Source organism: Triturus cristatus, chromosome 10, assembly GCF_964204655.1.
Source record: "Triturus cristatus chromosome 10, aTriCri1.1, whole genome shotgun sequence".
Taxonomy (NCBI): domain Eukaryota; kingdom Metazoa; phylum Chordata; class Amphibia; order Caudata; family Salamandridae; genus Triturus; species Triturus cristatus.
The window spans coordinates 1,171,224,431-1,171,238,070 of record NC_140593.1 but is presented as its reverse complement, the minus strand read 5'-3'; the positions used below and the strand labels follow the sequence as shown (position 1 = coordinate 1,171,238,070).

General features: G+C 49.5%; 1 protein-coding gene across 2 annotated transcripts in view; it reads left to right on the top strand.

Moving 5' to 3' along the window:
- Positions 1 to 229: 229 nt before the first annotated feature.
- Positions 230 to 13,640, top strand: part of LOC146796891 (uncharacterized) — a 35,623-nt gene continuing 22,212 nt past the window's right edge. The window contains exons 1-3 of one of the 2 annotated variants that reach the window (XR_014969962.1): positions 230 to 707; positions 2,427 to 2,533; positions 6,702 to 6,905. Coding sequence is in view for 1 of the 2 variants with exons in the window: in XM_085630253.1 (XP_085486379.1) it covers positions 427 to 707; positions 2,427 to 2,533; positions 6,702 to 6,721 (408 nt within the window). In the remaining variant the exon portion in view is untranslated. Of the gene's footprint in view, positions 708 to 2,426; positions 2,534 to 6,701; positions 6,919 to 13,640 lie in introns of those variants that run through there. The other variant, XM_085630253.1, reaches the window with a different exon arrangement.

The window sequence follows — 13,640 nt, the reverse complement described above, 5'->3', positions numbered from 1 at the left end:
ACTGGCAAACATGCCAGTGCTGAAACGCATCATACACTCCTTCTCTTGCTCCCCAGGAGATCAATTGCTATTGGCGGATTTTTCTGGCAGTGGGTAGCCTGGCGTCCTTCCACCCTGCCCAAACCCCTCCCTCACAAGTCATGCTGAGGTGGGCCAACCGGGTCGAGGGTGGCAGAATGTTATAGTTCCTTCCAGGACACTAGCCGGACCCTGCTTGTAGTGTCTCGAGTCCTTCAGCCGGCCCAACACCCCCAGGCACCTGTGGCCACCAGACCTTGGTCCTGGGGCCCCGCCTCCCGGCCCTGTCATGTTAATTAATGTTAATTACGTTAGCGCGCGACTCACCCCCAAGGGTTTCTGGGTGCTGCAGGTATTTAACACTCCTAGTCCAGCAGAGCCACGCCCCCTGACAGGAGCCCTCCGCCAATGCGGCCACAGAGCTCTGAGCGCGCACACGTGCAAGCCCCAGTCTCCTGCCCACAGCAGTGCGCCATGGCTCCTGCATCAGGACCGGACCGAGGCCATCAGAGGGCCACAACCAGAGAGAGCAGCCGAGCGCGGTGGCAGCGAGCGCATCAACCCTCTCAGCAGCAGACGGCCCCCCACAGCTCTACGGCCTGCAGCTTCAGTGACCTCTGCGCATCACTAGGCCAAGACGCTCTCTGGAGGGCCCTGGCCCCGCAGCAGCACCCGTCGAGGTGGCAAAGGTGAGTGTCCAGCAGAGCGCTGAAGTATGTCTGTGAGTGTCGGAGCGGGGTCAATTATGACTTAATGGGAACAATATTCATGATGGTTCACGTCCACACATGGGGGTTCGTTGGCCTTGGAAGCGGGGTCGGATCGGGAGGTCGGGCATCGCGTCAGTAATGAGGGCAAGCTGCGAGCCGGTGTGTTTTCCCCCCTGAGCCCTTTTGCCTTCTCCGAACCGATCACGTGCTTGGGCCTGAGCATTCCCTGGGAGTGTGGGGGGATAGGGTTCGAGGTGGAAGGAAGCAGCTCTGTTGCCCCGGCCCACTGAGGTTAATCTGGCAGTTATCACCCCCACTGGCCTCCGGTTCCTAGCAGCCCACGCGGAGTAAATGCAAGACCTAAGTTGAAGTGGGACGGGCCCGGTTAAACCAGTAAAGGTTCCTACAACTCCTATATTCACCCTCCTAACGGAAGAGAACACCGTTTTTCAACAGAATGCACAAGAACCGAGAAGGTCATACAAGTCAGTGATACCGTTTCAATTACATGTTACTCGCATGACCTCACCTGGTGTGGCATATGCAGGCCTGCTTCCTAAGAGTGTGCACCTTTCCTAGCTGCAGCTCGAGTCTTGTGCAGCGCATCACGCGAGCTGAGTTTATTTGTAAGGGTTCGGGAAGGCCAGATGGTGGAAGAGCTTCTGTCAAAATGGAGCTCCCCAAAGTTGAGTGCGAAAGCAGTGTGAGTCTCACTCTGTCATAGAGGTGTTCAGACAACACACTCATCCTGTCTTCGGCCTCTCTGCTGAGCACAGAAGGAAGGTCATATGTGTGCCACTTGGAAGGAATTAACAACTATTGCTGCGAGTGACTCATGGTTAGCCAAAAATGTAGGTTATTTCAGTAGTAAGGACGTGCCGCAGGTCAAAGGTGACTGGGGTGCCCTGGCAGAGCTGCGTGCCATTGCCGGGAATGAAGCGGGAGCTGCTGGGGTTGGTTCAGTACTGGACCACAGGCCAATGCAAACAATGCAGAAACTTGGTTTATTTACGAGTCGTGCATAGCGCACGTGCACCAGTTGATGCCCAGGCGCTGTGCACAATGAGCCCGTGCAAAACTGAAAAACAGGAACTCGGATTAAAAAGCAGCAGCGTAGCAGTGCAGCGCGTGTCGGCTCAGAGTGTGGCGGCATGCACCGCACACATGCACTTGATGTCTCCTGCCTTGGGGCGCAGCACCGTTCCATCGAGGTCAGGGTGCATCATTCCTTTACGGGTAGATGCCGTGAGCGCGGGTCTGCATGTGGGAAACGTGCACCAGGCCTAGATGTGCACTGGTACAAACAAGGGAGTGGGCGGCTCACTGCGGGTGAGAGCGGCGCTGCCTTTTCACGTTCACGCGCGTGGATCAGCGGATGCCCAAGAGGCCGCTGGCACTCTTCCTTCCATTGGTGTGCAGCTCTACTGGGACCAGCACTTCCCCCCCAGATACTGATCTTACTAATATTACTGTAACAGTGAGCACAGCAGACAAGATTACATTAGCGACCACCCCATGCAAGACCGCCATCAGTGGTCACCTCTACATGGGGGGGGGGGGGGCGCATATGAGCCATGGCTGTAATACCCCTGGTACCAAGCTGATAATATGGGTCGTAAGTCTCGCAGATTCTGAATGTGATTTGTCACTCAAATGTCAACTTTGAGTATATTTTACAAATGGTACTTTTCTCTCTAGGAAGCTGGGCTGCACACAGGAGACCTACCCACGGGTGCCGGCAGCTCGCGAGCTCCTCATTGGAGAAGAGCGGTCCTCGCGAATATCAGTGGAGACGGAAGACGCAGGTATGTCCTCACCTAACGTGTGCATGAGATGAGCGTGCAGAACTAGCCCCTAGAACTAATGGACTGTAAAGCGCGTCAACGCCTCGTCTGGGATGGTAAGCGCTTTATAATATAAATTCAGAACCCACAGGCATGCATTACTGCGGATCAAATGTACGGTCGTAATTTGGATGTTGGGATTGTGCTAGAGGTCACAGCAGGCTGGGGCATCCATGTTGTAATATTGCCCTTTCACCAGGGAGGGCGCCTTCCTTTTTCTTCTGCCCGTACAGTGCCCTAACCAGAGCACTTTCTTGGGTTATAGACTTTTATCAGAAAGTGCTTTCTAGTTTGGGTGATTGTATGGGACAGACCGTCTTCAGCCAACATACTTAAAACTTAGGATGCGTGTCTCCATCGGTAATGAAGTGTTTGCTTTCAGTGTCACAGTGCCCTGTATTTGATATGTTTTGTGAGTATGTAGGTCTGTCTCTCATACGCAGGGCCTCTGAAATTATGCGGCAGGAGAGGCCTAAATTATACGGCAGGGTTGAGCGAATTATGCGGCAGCGTGCTTCATTTTTTTAAAGGTTGTAACACTGTTTGGGAGTTGCGTGCACCTCATTAATATCAGTTTCACACCCACATATAGAAATAATGAAGGCAACCTGGTCTGCTGTGCGGAAACACATACCGCTGCTTTTAGTAACTGCCGATTATGCAGCAGATGGCGAATTATGTGACAAACGCGGCAGATCTATCTATGATAATGGAAAGTCTTCATGCCCGCACAATCGCATAATTTCAGTGTCCCTGCTCATACAGTCGTTGCTTCGGTTGATGAGTACATCTCTGTATGACAGGGTCATGGAAGTGTTCCTAAATCAGAATCGCGGGTGGGTTCCTGTGGTGCACGATTATTGGTTGCTAAAGCATCTGTATGTTACAGGTACCTTCTATGTCACAATGATTGTTTGTTAATCATGGCTGGATCCATGACACAGTCGTGGGTTTGTCCATTGTAGCTAGAATGTGTTTCCTCAGGTGACAGTGTTAACTAGTTTAATTATGCCCCTGCCCACTGGTGCCATGGGCATCGCATGCACCTTCTCAAGTAGGCTTCTCTTGTGTCCAATTTGTTGTCCTTCAATTGTTTCTATGTGTGGAGCCTCACCGGTTGCCCGGTGCCCAAACACCAGCACTTCCTTTGTTGTCACTGATAAGAAAGTGCTGTTCTGTTGGGGCATCGGTTGGCTCGGACCTATCCCGCGCAGTGTTGTATTGTATGGTCGTCGTGTGCGGCACTATTGGTTAATGGGGTCGCTGTTCCATGCTTGACTAATGTGCACGTGCTCGGTGTTTGCCAACCGTATTGTGCCCTCTGGTTACGCTGTCCCCCGTGCCACACTGGACGGGGTGATGTGCCTCGCCGTGCTCTACAGTGGGTGCTTAGTACATCACTCTTGCACATGGGTGCGGTGTAACCCGTGCTTTGCTGGAATAGGTTGTTGTACATGTCAACGCATACTGGAAATACATTTGAAAATGCCACGGTGTGCTTTCAGGTGGTTGCGCAAATGGATGCCGTGTCCAACGTGTACACTCTTCTTCTCACCCCGTGGACAGGACGTTCCACGCCGCGCGCTACGCACTGAGTACGTCAGCCTTGCACGAGGCGCGGTGTCAATTATCCTTGGGTGTTGTACTTGGACCAAGAGTTGTGTGTCACTTAACGCTCCACAGTGGGTGCGGTGCCACGCTATGATTGGACTAGGTCATACCGTGGTGGTACGGTGGCACTGACCACGCAGAGCCACTAGGACAGGTGTCTGCGCAAAGGGCGATGCTATCCAAAGACCCCCATCGGGTTCCCCTGTAAATGTGAAGCGAAGTCTGACATGCGATGCTGCCATTTTGCTGCTCTCGCGTCACCCAGACCAGGGCCCTCTCTTTTGCGCTTCAATGCGTTGAGAAAGTGCTTTCTAATTTGGGTGATGCTGGGGCAGGCTCTCTACAGCCTACAGATGTCACCACCCAAGATGGCCGCCAGCTCTGGTTCACGCAGCGCCCACACCGGGGCGCTCTCTCTTCCCATGAGAAAGTGCTGTCTAGTTTGGGCTCTGTGGGGTCCAGGCCTTCTTCAGGGCAGGAGCTGAAATGTCACTGGAGGGCATTTGTCTAGTCTCTGGCTGAACAAAACTCGAACTAGGGCTCTCTTCTCGTTTCGAAAGTGAGAAAGTGCTTCTAGTTTGGGTAATGTTCAGGGCCGGGTGTGCTCCACTACACGACAAGTTCCAATAATGAATGGATTGACTACTAACTTTGAGCTCACGAGTGCCGTGCTACTGGCAGTAAAGCGCTTCGGAACGCTTAGTCGTGCATAATTGTGGATCAGATGTGCAGTTTTAATGTCGATTATGTGATTTTGATAGAGGTCACGGGCAGGCTGGGTCACCCATGGTGTAATATTGCCCTTTCACCAGGGATGGCGCCTGCCTTTCTCTTCTGACCGTACAGCGCCCTAACCAGAGCACTTTCTTGGGTTATCGAGGGTTTTCAGAAAGTGCTTTCTAGTTTGGGTGATTGTATGGGGCAGACTGTCTCCAGCCAGCATGCCTAAACCTAGAATGCATGTTTCCGTCGGTAATGAAGTGTTTGCTTTCAGTGTCACGTATTATGTTTTTATGAGTATGTAAATCTGTCCCTCATTCGCAGGGCCATTGAAATTATGCGACAGGAGAGGGCTAAATTATGCGGCATGGTTGAGTAAATTTTGCATCATAATGCTTGCTTTTGTAATAATGTTCTTTATTTCGTGATTTTAAATTTTCGCCACACTGTCTGTGGGTCGGCTAGCACCGCACCCCGGAATGTTACCTGCAGCATCAACATTTTCTATGCTCCATTGAAGGCGTCTCCTCGCAGCACTGAACGGTGCCACGAAGTCGCTTCAATGCACAGCGCTTGTGTTGCACTTTGCTACCCCATAAGTGCTTTGCGTTGGAGTGATTTCAGGGTGTCATCTCGGCGGCGCCAAGAACACACAGTGCCCTGAGAGAAGCAGAGCGCGAGCAGACACCCCTCTGAGCTGCGGGTCCCCAGGGGTCGCCCCTCTGAGCTGCGGGTCCCCAGGTGTCAACCCTCTGAGCTGCGGGTCCCCTGGGGTCACCCCTCTGAGCTGCGGGTCCCCAGGTGCGGCGCGTGGCAGCCGCCTCGTTGATGTACAGAGAAGTCTACATGCCTCTGCAGCCATCTTACCATCCAGCGCAGGGCTGGCTGCGCGCGCAAACGAAGGGCAGCATTGGGATCAATTCATTTAAATGCAGATGCATTAGCAATGTTTAATTTAACATTTTGGAAATCCTGTTCACATTGTTTGGACCAAACAAACCTATTTTCACCCGTAAGAAGCTGCCTCGTGTGTAATGTTTTCTCTGCGAGCTAGGAAGATAATACGCAACACCTATCCCCGGTGCCCTCAGGTTCCCAACTTGAAACTGATGATATTACAATTCCATCACTACACATCTTCCCGTCACTGTAGCAAATAAAGCCTTTTCCCTTGTACAGATGATGTGACAGACTAGCTGTTACTCGGCCAGATAAATCCACTAAAATTACTTTCATATTTCACTACTAATTCACCACTAATCCTTCATGGGGTCTGGAGTACTGTGCTACTCGTCAGAAAAGCACTTTGACGCCTCGTCAGGGATAGTAAGCGCTATATAAATGCAAACATAGCCAACACTCAAATTACTTTCATATTTCACTATACTAATTCACCACTAATCCACTTTGGGTTCCAGAGTAGCGTGCTACTCAAGGAAAAAGCGCTTCGATGTCTCGCCAGGGGTAGTAAGCGCAATGTAAATGCAAACATATTTCCCTCTGTCCCCCTACTATCCTTCTAAATCCAAATAACTAACTAACATATCCACCACTCAAATTACATTCATATTTCACTATACTAATTCACCATTAATCGTTTATGGGACCGGAGTGGTGTGCTACTCACAGAAAATTGATTTGACGCCTCGTCAGGAGGAGTAATCACTCTATAAATGCAATTACGATACAGTACAGTACAAATACAATAACACATTGCATTGTAATGTCCTATATTTATATATAATGGAAGGAAAGACAAATTATTTGTCTCAATAGTAACTGTTGTTTTTTGTTTCAGAAGTGAAGGAGGGCATCTAAACCCTTGATTTCAGAGAGGGCCTTGTCATGTTGAGTACTGATCCTAAGGAGCAGAACTATATGCCAGCCAATGTGTGGCTGGGAAGGATTCGTGCCTGGTGGGAGCTAACTCAAGCCCGAAGAATACTACAGGAGCACATGGATGACCATATTGAAGCTCTTGGACTCTCAACATATTAAGGAGGTGTGAGATTCATATTTTAAATAGCATGCCCATTGCTCAACATCTTTGAATGTTGGACTATTTTACTGAGTTTTGGCCACTCTGCGCTCCGCTTGGAACATGGAGTGCTGGCAAACCTTCGCCAATAGCAATTATCTTATTGCGATTTCCTTCAAATCAAAATTTGGAAATCGCTATTTCTAGTGCATGGAACTCATAGTTTCATTTAGCAGTTCCTAGGGGGTCGCAAATCAACCTACCTCAGGTATGTCACAACTTGCGACCCACTAGGAATCAAAGTCATAAACAAGGGTCTGTGATTGCTTTTAAATAGGGCAGTATTTTATTTTTTTAAATGCAATCCCTTTTCCTTAATGCATAGTAGCACTGCTAGTCAGGATCCAGATGCTGCTGAGTAAGGCTCTCAGTAATGAAGCAGAGTAGTACTGCCGGTCAGGATCCAAGTGCTGCTGTGTAAGGCACTCAGTAATGAAGCACAGTGGTACTGCCGGTCAGGATCCAAGTGCTACTGTGTAAGGCTCTCAGTTATGAAGCACACTGGTACTGCCAGTCAGGACCCAGGCGCTGCTGTGTAAGGTTCTCAGTAATGAAGCACAGCGGTACTGAAGGTCAGGATCCAGGCGATGCTGTGTAAGGCTCTCAGTAATGAAGCACAGTGGTACTGCCAGTCAGGATCCAGGCGCTGCTGTGTAAGGCTCTCAATAATGAAGCACAGCGGTACTGCGGGTCAGGACCCAGGCGCTGCTGTGTAAGGCTCTCAATAATGAAGCACAGCGGTACTGAAGGTCAGGATCCAGGCGATGCTGTGTAAGGCTCTCAGTAATGAAGCACAGTGGTACTGCCAGTCAGGATCCAGGCGCTGCTGTGTAAGGCTCTCAATAATGAAGCACAGCGGTACTGAAGGTCAGGATCCAGGCGATGCTGTGTAAGGCTCTCAGTAATGAAGCACAGTGGTACTGCCAGTCAGGATCCAAGTGCTGCTGTGTAAGGCTCTCAGTAATGAAGCACAGTGGTACTGCCAGTCAGGATCCAAGTGCTGCTGTGTAAGGCTCTCAGTAATGAAGCACAGTGGTACTGCCAGTCAGGATCCAGGCGCTGCTGTGTAAGGCTCTCAGTAATGAAGCACAGCGGTACTAAAGGTCAGGATCCAGGTGCTGCTGTGTAAGGCTCTCAGTAATGAAGCACAGCGGTACTAAAGGTCAGGATCCAGGCGCTGCTGTGTGAGGCTCTCAGTAATGAAGCACAGTGATACTGCCAGTCAGGATCCAGGCGCTGCTGTGTAAGGCTCTCAGTAATGAAGCACAGTGGTACTGCCGGTCAGGATCCAGGTGCTGCTGTGTAAGGCTCTCAGTAATGAAGCACAGTGAAACTGCCAGTCAGGATCCAGGCGCTGCTGTGTAAGGCTCTCAGTAATGAAGCACAGTGGTACTGCCAGTCAGGATCCAGGTGTAGCTGTTTGGGATGGAAATGCACGTATACATTTTTGTGAATGTCACCACATTGGATACTGTCAGTCAGACTCTAGGTGAAGCTGTACAACTACAGAGGTCACAACAACAATGTTTATCCCTGCCAGGTTGTGTGTGTAACTGTGGGAGGATCTCAGTAACAGTTGAGGTTGAGGCACGTTAGCATCCATAGACATTGGTGAATTGGGGTGAGGGGTCTCATAATAGATGATCCCTGGTTTCTGCAGGTCAGGATCTAGGTGAAGCTGTAGAGCTGTACAAGTGGCAGCTACTGGTGCACGTCTCCAAGTGCAGCTCAGTACAGATCTCAGTAATGAACAATATTGGCGGTTGCGGGTCAGGTGCCATGGTGTAGTGTTGTCGGGATCTCAAACATGAGCAGCAATGGTTCCTGGTGGCCGTGATCTTGGTGGAGGTGCACAAACATCTCACTACTGGACTGTAGTGGCAGCTACTGGTGCACGTCTCCAAGTGCAGCTCAGTACAGATCTCAGTAATGAGCAATATTGGCAGCTGCAGGTCAGATCCAGGTGTCCTGGTGTAGTGTTGTGAGGATCTGTACACACTCTTCATCGTGGGAGGGGATGGCATTAGCTGCTGACTAGTCGGCTATATCTTCCTTCCAAAGCTGCAATGCTACCAGCGAATAAACGGTGGCAGAGAGTCCTAGGCGATGCCACAGAGCCAAAAACATTGTAGCAATGTATGTGCCACATCCAAAGAAGCACTGGTTTATATGAGGAAGCAGCTCTCCAGGGTGTTTATCACAGTAAAGCTGGAGACCAGGCAGGATCTTATGGTTTGGGGTTCAGGTGTGCGAATATGAGAGAGCGCATAAGAACGTGGTCAATTTAATAGGATTATTTCTATCAGGAGGTGGTGATGGTGCAGGGCAACAAAGCCTTTTCCACATCACTAATGTTGCACACACCCTTGCTCTGAGGCTAAAGGGAGTCCCAATTCCAGGGCAGAAAATGGCAAAATTGCAACATTATTCTCAACTAGAACTTCCCAGCTGAGTCCGGTCTCTAATTTTCGCCATCTTCTGAAGAGGTCAATGTCCTGCCAGTAGGAGGCACCCACCACCAGGGGGGACATAAACTTGTTTGGGTGATCTCTGGCACCGGGAGGTGGGGCTACACCTGGCCAGAGATGTCTTTTGAGATGGGAGCACTGCACTATAAAATATTGACATGGGGGACAGGACCATTGTGGGCACTGAAGAGCTGGTCTACAGAGAGGCTTTCCAAAGGCCATATCACTGGGTAACTAACTTTGAATCCCTACTTCGGCATTCTAGCACTGGGTCCTCACAAGGGACCGTACCAACCACCTTGGCCATCACATGCAGCGTCTCTCGTAGGATTCTCCTATGTCCAAGTCCAAGCTGTTGTCCTTCATTTGTTTCTATGTCTGGAGCCTCGCCAGTTTCCCGGTGCCCAAACACCATCACTTCCTTTGTTGTCACTGGTAAGAAAGTGCTGTTCTGTTGGGCATTGGTTGGCTCGGACCTCTACGGCGCAGTGTTGTATGGCTGTATTTTGCAGGCACTATTGGTTAAGGGGTGGGAGGGATTGCTGTTCCATGCTTGACTAATGTGCTTGTGCTCGGTCAGCGATCCTCTTGCCAATCGTATTGTGCCTTCTGATTACGCTGTTCCACTTGCCATACTGGATATGGGTGCCTTGCCGCACCGTGCTCTACAGGGGGTGCTTAGTACATCACGCTTGCACATGGGTGCTGTGACCCTCACTTTGCTGGATTGGGTTGCTGTACATGTAAACACATACTGGAAATAACGCTTGACAATGCCACGGCATGCTTTCGATTGGTTGCACACATGGATTCCACGTTCAACTTATTCGCTACGATACGTTCTAGTACATCAGGCTTGCATGAAGCGCTGTGTCACTTGTTCTTGGGTGTTGTCCTAGAATAAATCTCTTTACTACGCAAGCGATACATTGCATGCCATTATAACGTGGTTGTTACAACAACCACGTTGTTACATGGCGAACCACTACATCGCAAGTCGTTACAACGACTTGCTTTAAGGGGCGTGCTGGATTTAGGAATAGTATAATTTACTATTCCTACTCCAGTTTGTGCAACAGCAGGGAAGGTGTTGGATTGTAAATCCAATACAATACCTTCTGACCCCTACAGCAGGATGTTATAACAATTTGCGATGTAATGGTTTACGATGCAACCACACGATCGTTGTAACAATTGCGTTGTAATGGCATGCGATGTATCGCATGCGATCTAAACTCTTATCTCTCGATGTGTACGAGGACCAAGAGTGGTGTGTCACTTAACACTTCAGAGTGGGTGCAGCACCATGCTTGGACTAGGGAATACCGTGGTAGTACGGGGGTACTGAACCACGAGGAGTCACTAGGACAGCTGTCTACCCGACGGGCAATACATGAAGGTTAATCATAATATGTCTCGTTGCCCAACATTGGTATCTGCAGTGTATCAATCCAAAGGCACCCATCGGGTTCCCCTGTGATAGCGTGTACCATAAAGCGAAGTCTGACATGCGATGCTGTCGTTTTGCTGCTCTCGCGTCACCCAGACCAGGGCCCTCTCTTTTGCGCTGCTATGCACTGAGAAAGTGCTTTCGAATTTGGGTGATGCTGGGGCAGGCTCTCTACAGCCTACAGATGTCACCACCCAAGATGGCCGCCAGCTCTGGTTCACGCAGCGCCCACACCGGGGCGCTCTCTCTTCCCATGAGAAAGTGCTGTCTAGTTTGGGCTCTGTGGGGTCCAGGCCTTCTGAAGGACAGGAGCTGAAATGTCACTGGAGGGCATTTGTTTTGTCTCTGGCTGAACAAAACTCGAACTAGGGCTCTCTTCTCGTTTCGAAAGTGAGAAAGTGCTTCTAGTTTGGGTAATGTTTAGGGCCGGGTGTGCTCCGCTACCAGACAAGTTGGATCCTGGAAAGGGAAGGTGAGTCCAGACTCATCCATTCAGGTGGACTCGGGTGACCTGTTCTGTGGGGAGAACTCTTGAAGGCGATACAGGGGACAGTGCCTTTCGAACCAGACACTAAATATACTGATGGCTGCAACGTGAATATCTTACTGTGTTGAATTTTTTATGTAGTGGGTATTTACATAACATGTTTTATATTATATATATATATATATATATATATATATATATATATATATATATACGGTGCATATGCTTAGCATAAACGGTAACAATGCTGTATAGAATTAAATGTGGGTAGGGGAGTCTCTTTTGTCGCACTGCTTGAAGTAACGGGGTCTCAACAACCAGTGTGCTTTTTTTTCCTACTGTGGGGGGTAACTGTCACCTCTTAAATGCTGCTAGAAAGATTCTGCAAGCTCTTGTTTTGGGGCAGAATTTGAAACTTTCTGTCAACAGGTTAACATCCACAAATTGCATGCAAACATTGTCAACCTTAAGAGACTGCATGAATGACTGACCTTTCACCCCTCTGCTTCCTTCTACCTGTCTGCCTCGTCTGTATACAAGTTATCCAAATCCCATGTCTGCTATCTGCCTTACAGCTCTCTTTAGACACCAATACCATCTCGATTACTTCCAGCGAGGCATGGCGTCTCACATGGCCCCCTCTAATGATCACATCCCTGTCAACAATGTACCACAGAGAAACTGGCGTGAATGCATAAAAATGAGCATGCAAAACGAACCCTTATAAGATACTATTCACTGAAGCGCTTCGACGCCTCGTCAGGGGTAGTAAGCGCTATATAAATACAATTTAAACACTCCTTGTGGCCATTCAGAATCCACAGACGTGCATTACTGCAGATCAAATGTACAGTTTTAATGTCGATTATGTGATTTTGTGATAGAGGTCACGGGCAGGCTGGGTCACCCATGGTGTAATATTGCCCTTTCACCAGGGAGGGCGCCTGCCTTTCTCTTCTGCCCGTACAGCGCCCTAACCAGAGCACTTTCTTGGGTTATCGACGTCTTTCAGAAAGTGCTTTCTAGTTTGGGTGATTGTATGGGGCAGACTGTCTCCAGCCAACTGGCCAGCCACACTTTGGATGCGTGTTTCCACCAGTGATGAAGTGTTTGCCGTCAGTGTCCTGTATTTGATATGTTTTGTGAGCATTTAAATCGTCTCTCATACACTGGGCCACTGGGATTACGCGACCGGAGAGGGCTAAATTATGCGGCAGAGTTGAGTACTTTATGAGGCATAAGGCTTGATTTTGTGATAGTATTCTTTGTTTCGTGATTTTAAACTTCCGTCACACTGTCTGGGTCGGCTAGCACCGCACCCCGGAATGTTGAATTGAAGGCGTCTGATCCGGAGCCACGAAGTCGCTTCAGTGCACAGCGCTTGTGTTGCACGTTGCTACCCCATAAGTGCTTTGCGTTGGAGTGATTTCAGGGTGTCATCTCGGCGGCGCCAAGAACACACAGTGCCCCGAGAGAGAAGCAGAGCGCGAGCAGACACCCCTGTGAGCTGCGGGTCCCCAGGTGCGATGCGTGGCAGCCGCCTCGTTGATGTGCGGAGAAACCTGCCTGCTTCTGCCGCCATCTTACCATCCAGCGCAGGGCCCGTTTGCTGTGTTTATCGGGGATCTGGGAGGGTAGGGATTGGCTGGGGTTATTGTTATAACCACACAAGCATGTCGATCTGAACCCTAAACTAGCAAGCGGCCACGGCTTCCCGGCTTGGATATTTCCATTGCTGGATGAACGTGTCTTCAATTCGTCTGCGGTTACAGTTTTGTGTGTGTAAATATGGATGTATATAAAATGTTACAGCTGTGATGTCTAACTGGTGTTAAATACATTATATAAATCTCAGAATAAAAGAAATGAACCTACAGGCATGGCTGCGCAAATTACTCTCCATTAAGACAGTTACTTACTTGTATTGTACCTCGTTGCTCCACTCTCAAAAAGGAGGTTCATCTAGCAGTAATTTGGCTTCATGGAATGCCTGGTGTTAGACGACGAGGTGGAAAGAATGTCACAAATCGAAAGTTACAATAACAACTCCCTTTTTAGGTCGAGCCTGGGCAGTGCATGCGCTGCTCTGCGAGGCATGCTGTATTTAGGTATAGATATGAACCTCCGCCCATATTTTTTATTGGCTTGTGTCACTGTCCTTTGCAAACTCTAGCTTTTCATTGGTCAATCGGCTCCATAGACCCTCCTTAGTACCGCCTTGTTTCTTCTTGTTACCTCCAATTAGGACTGGCTCTCTTATGTGTGTTGTTACTCAGATGGCTTTAATTACAGCC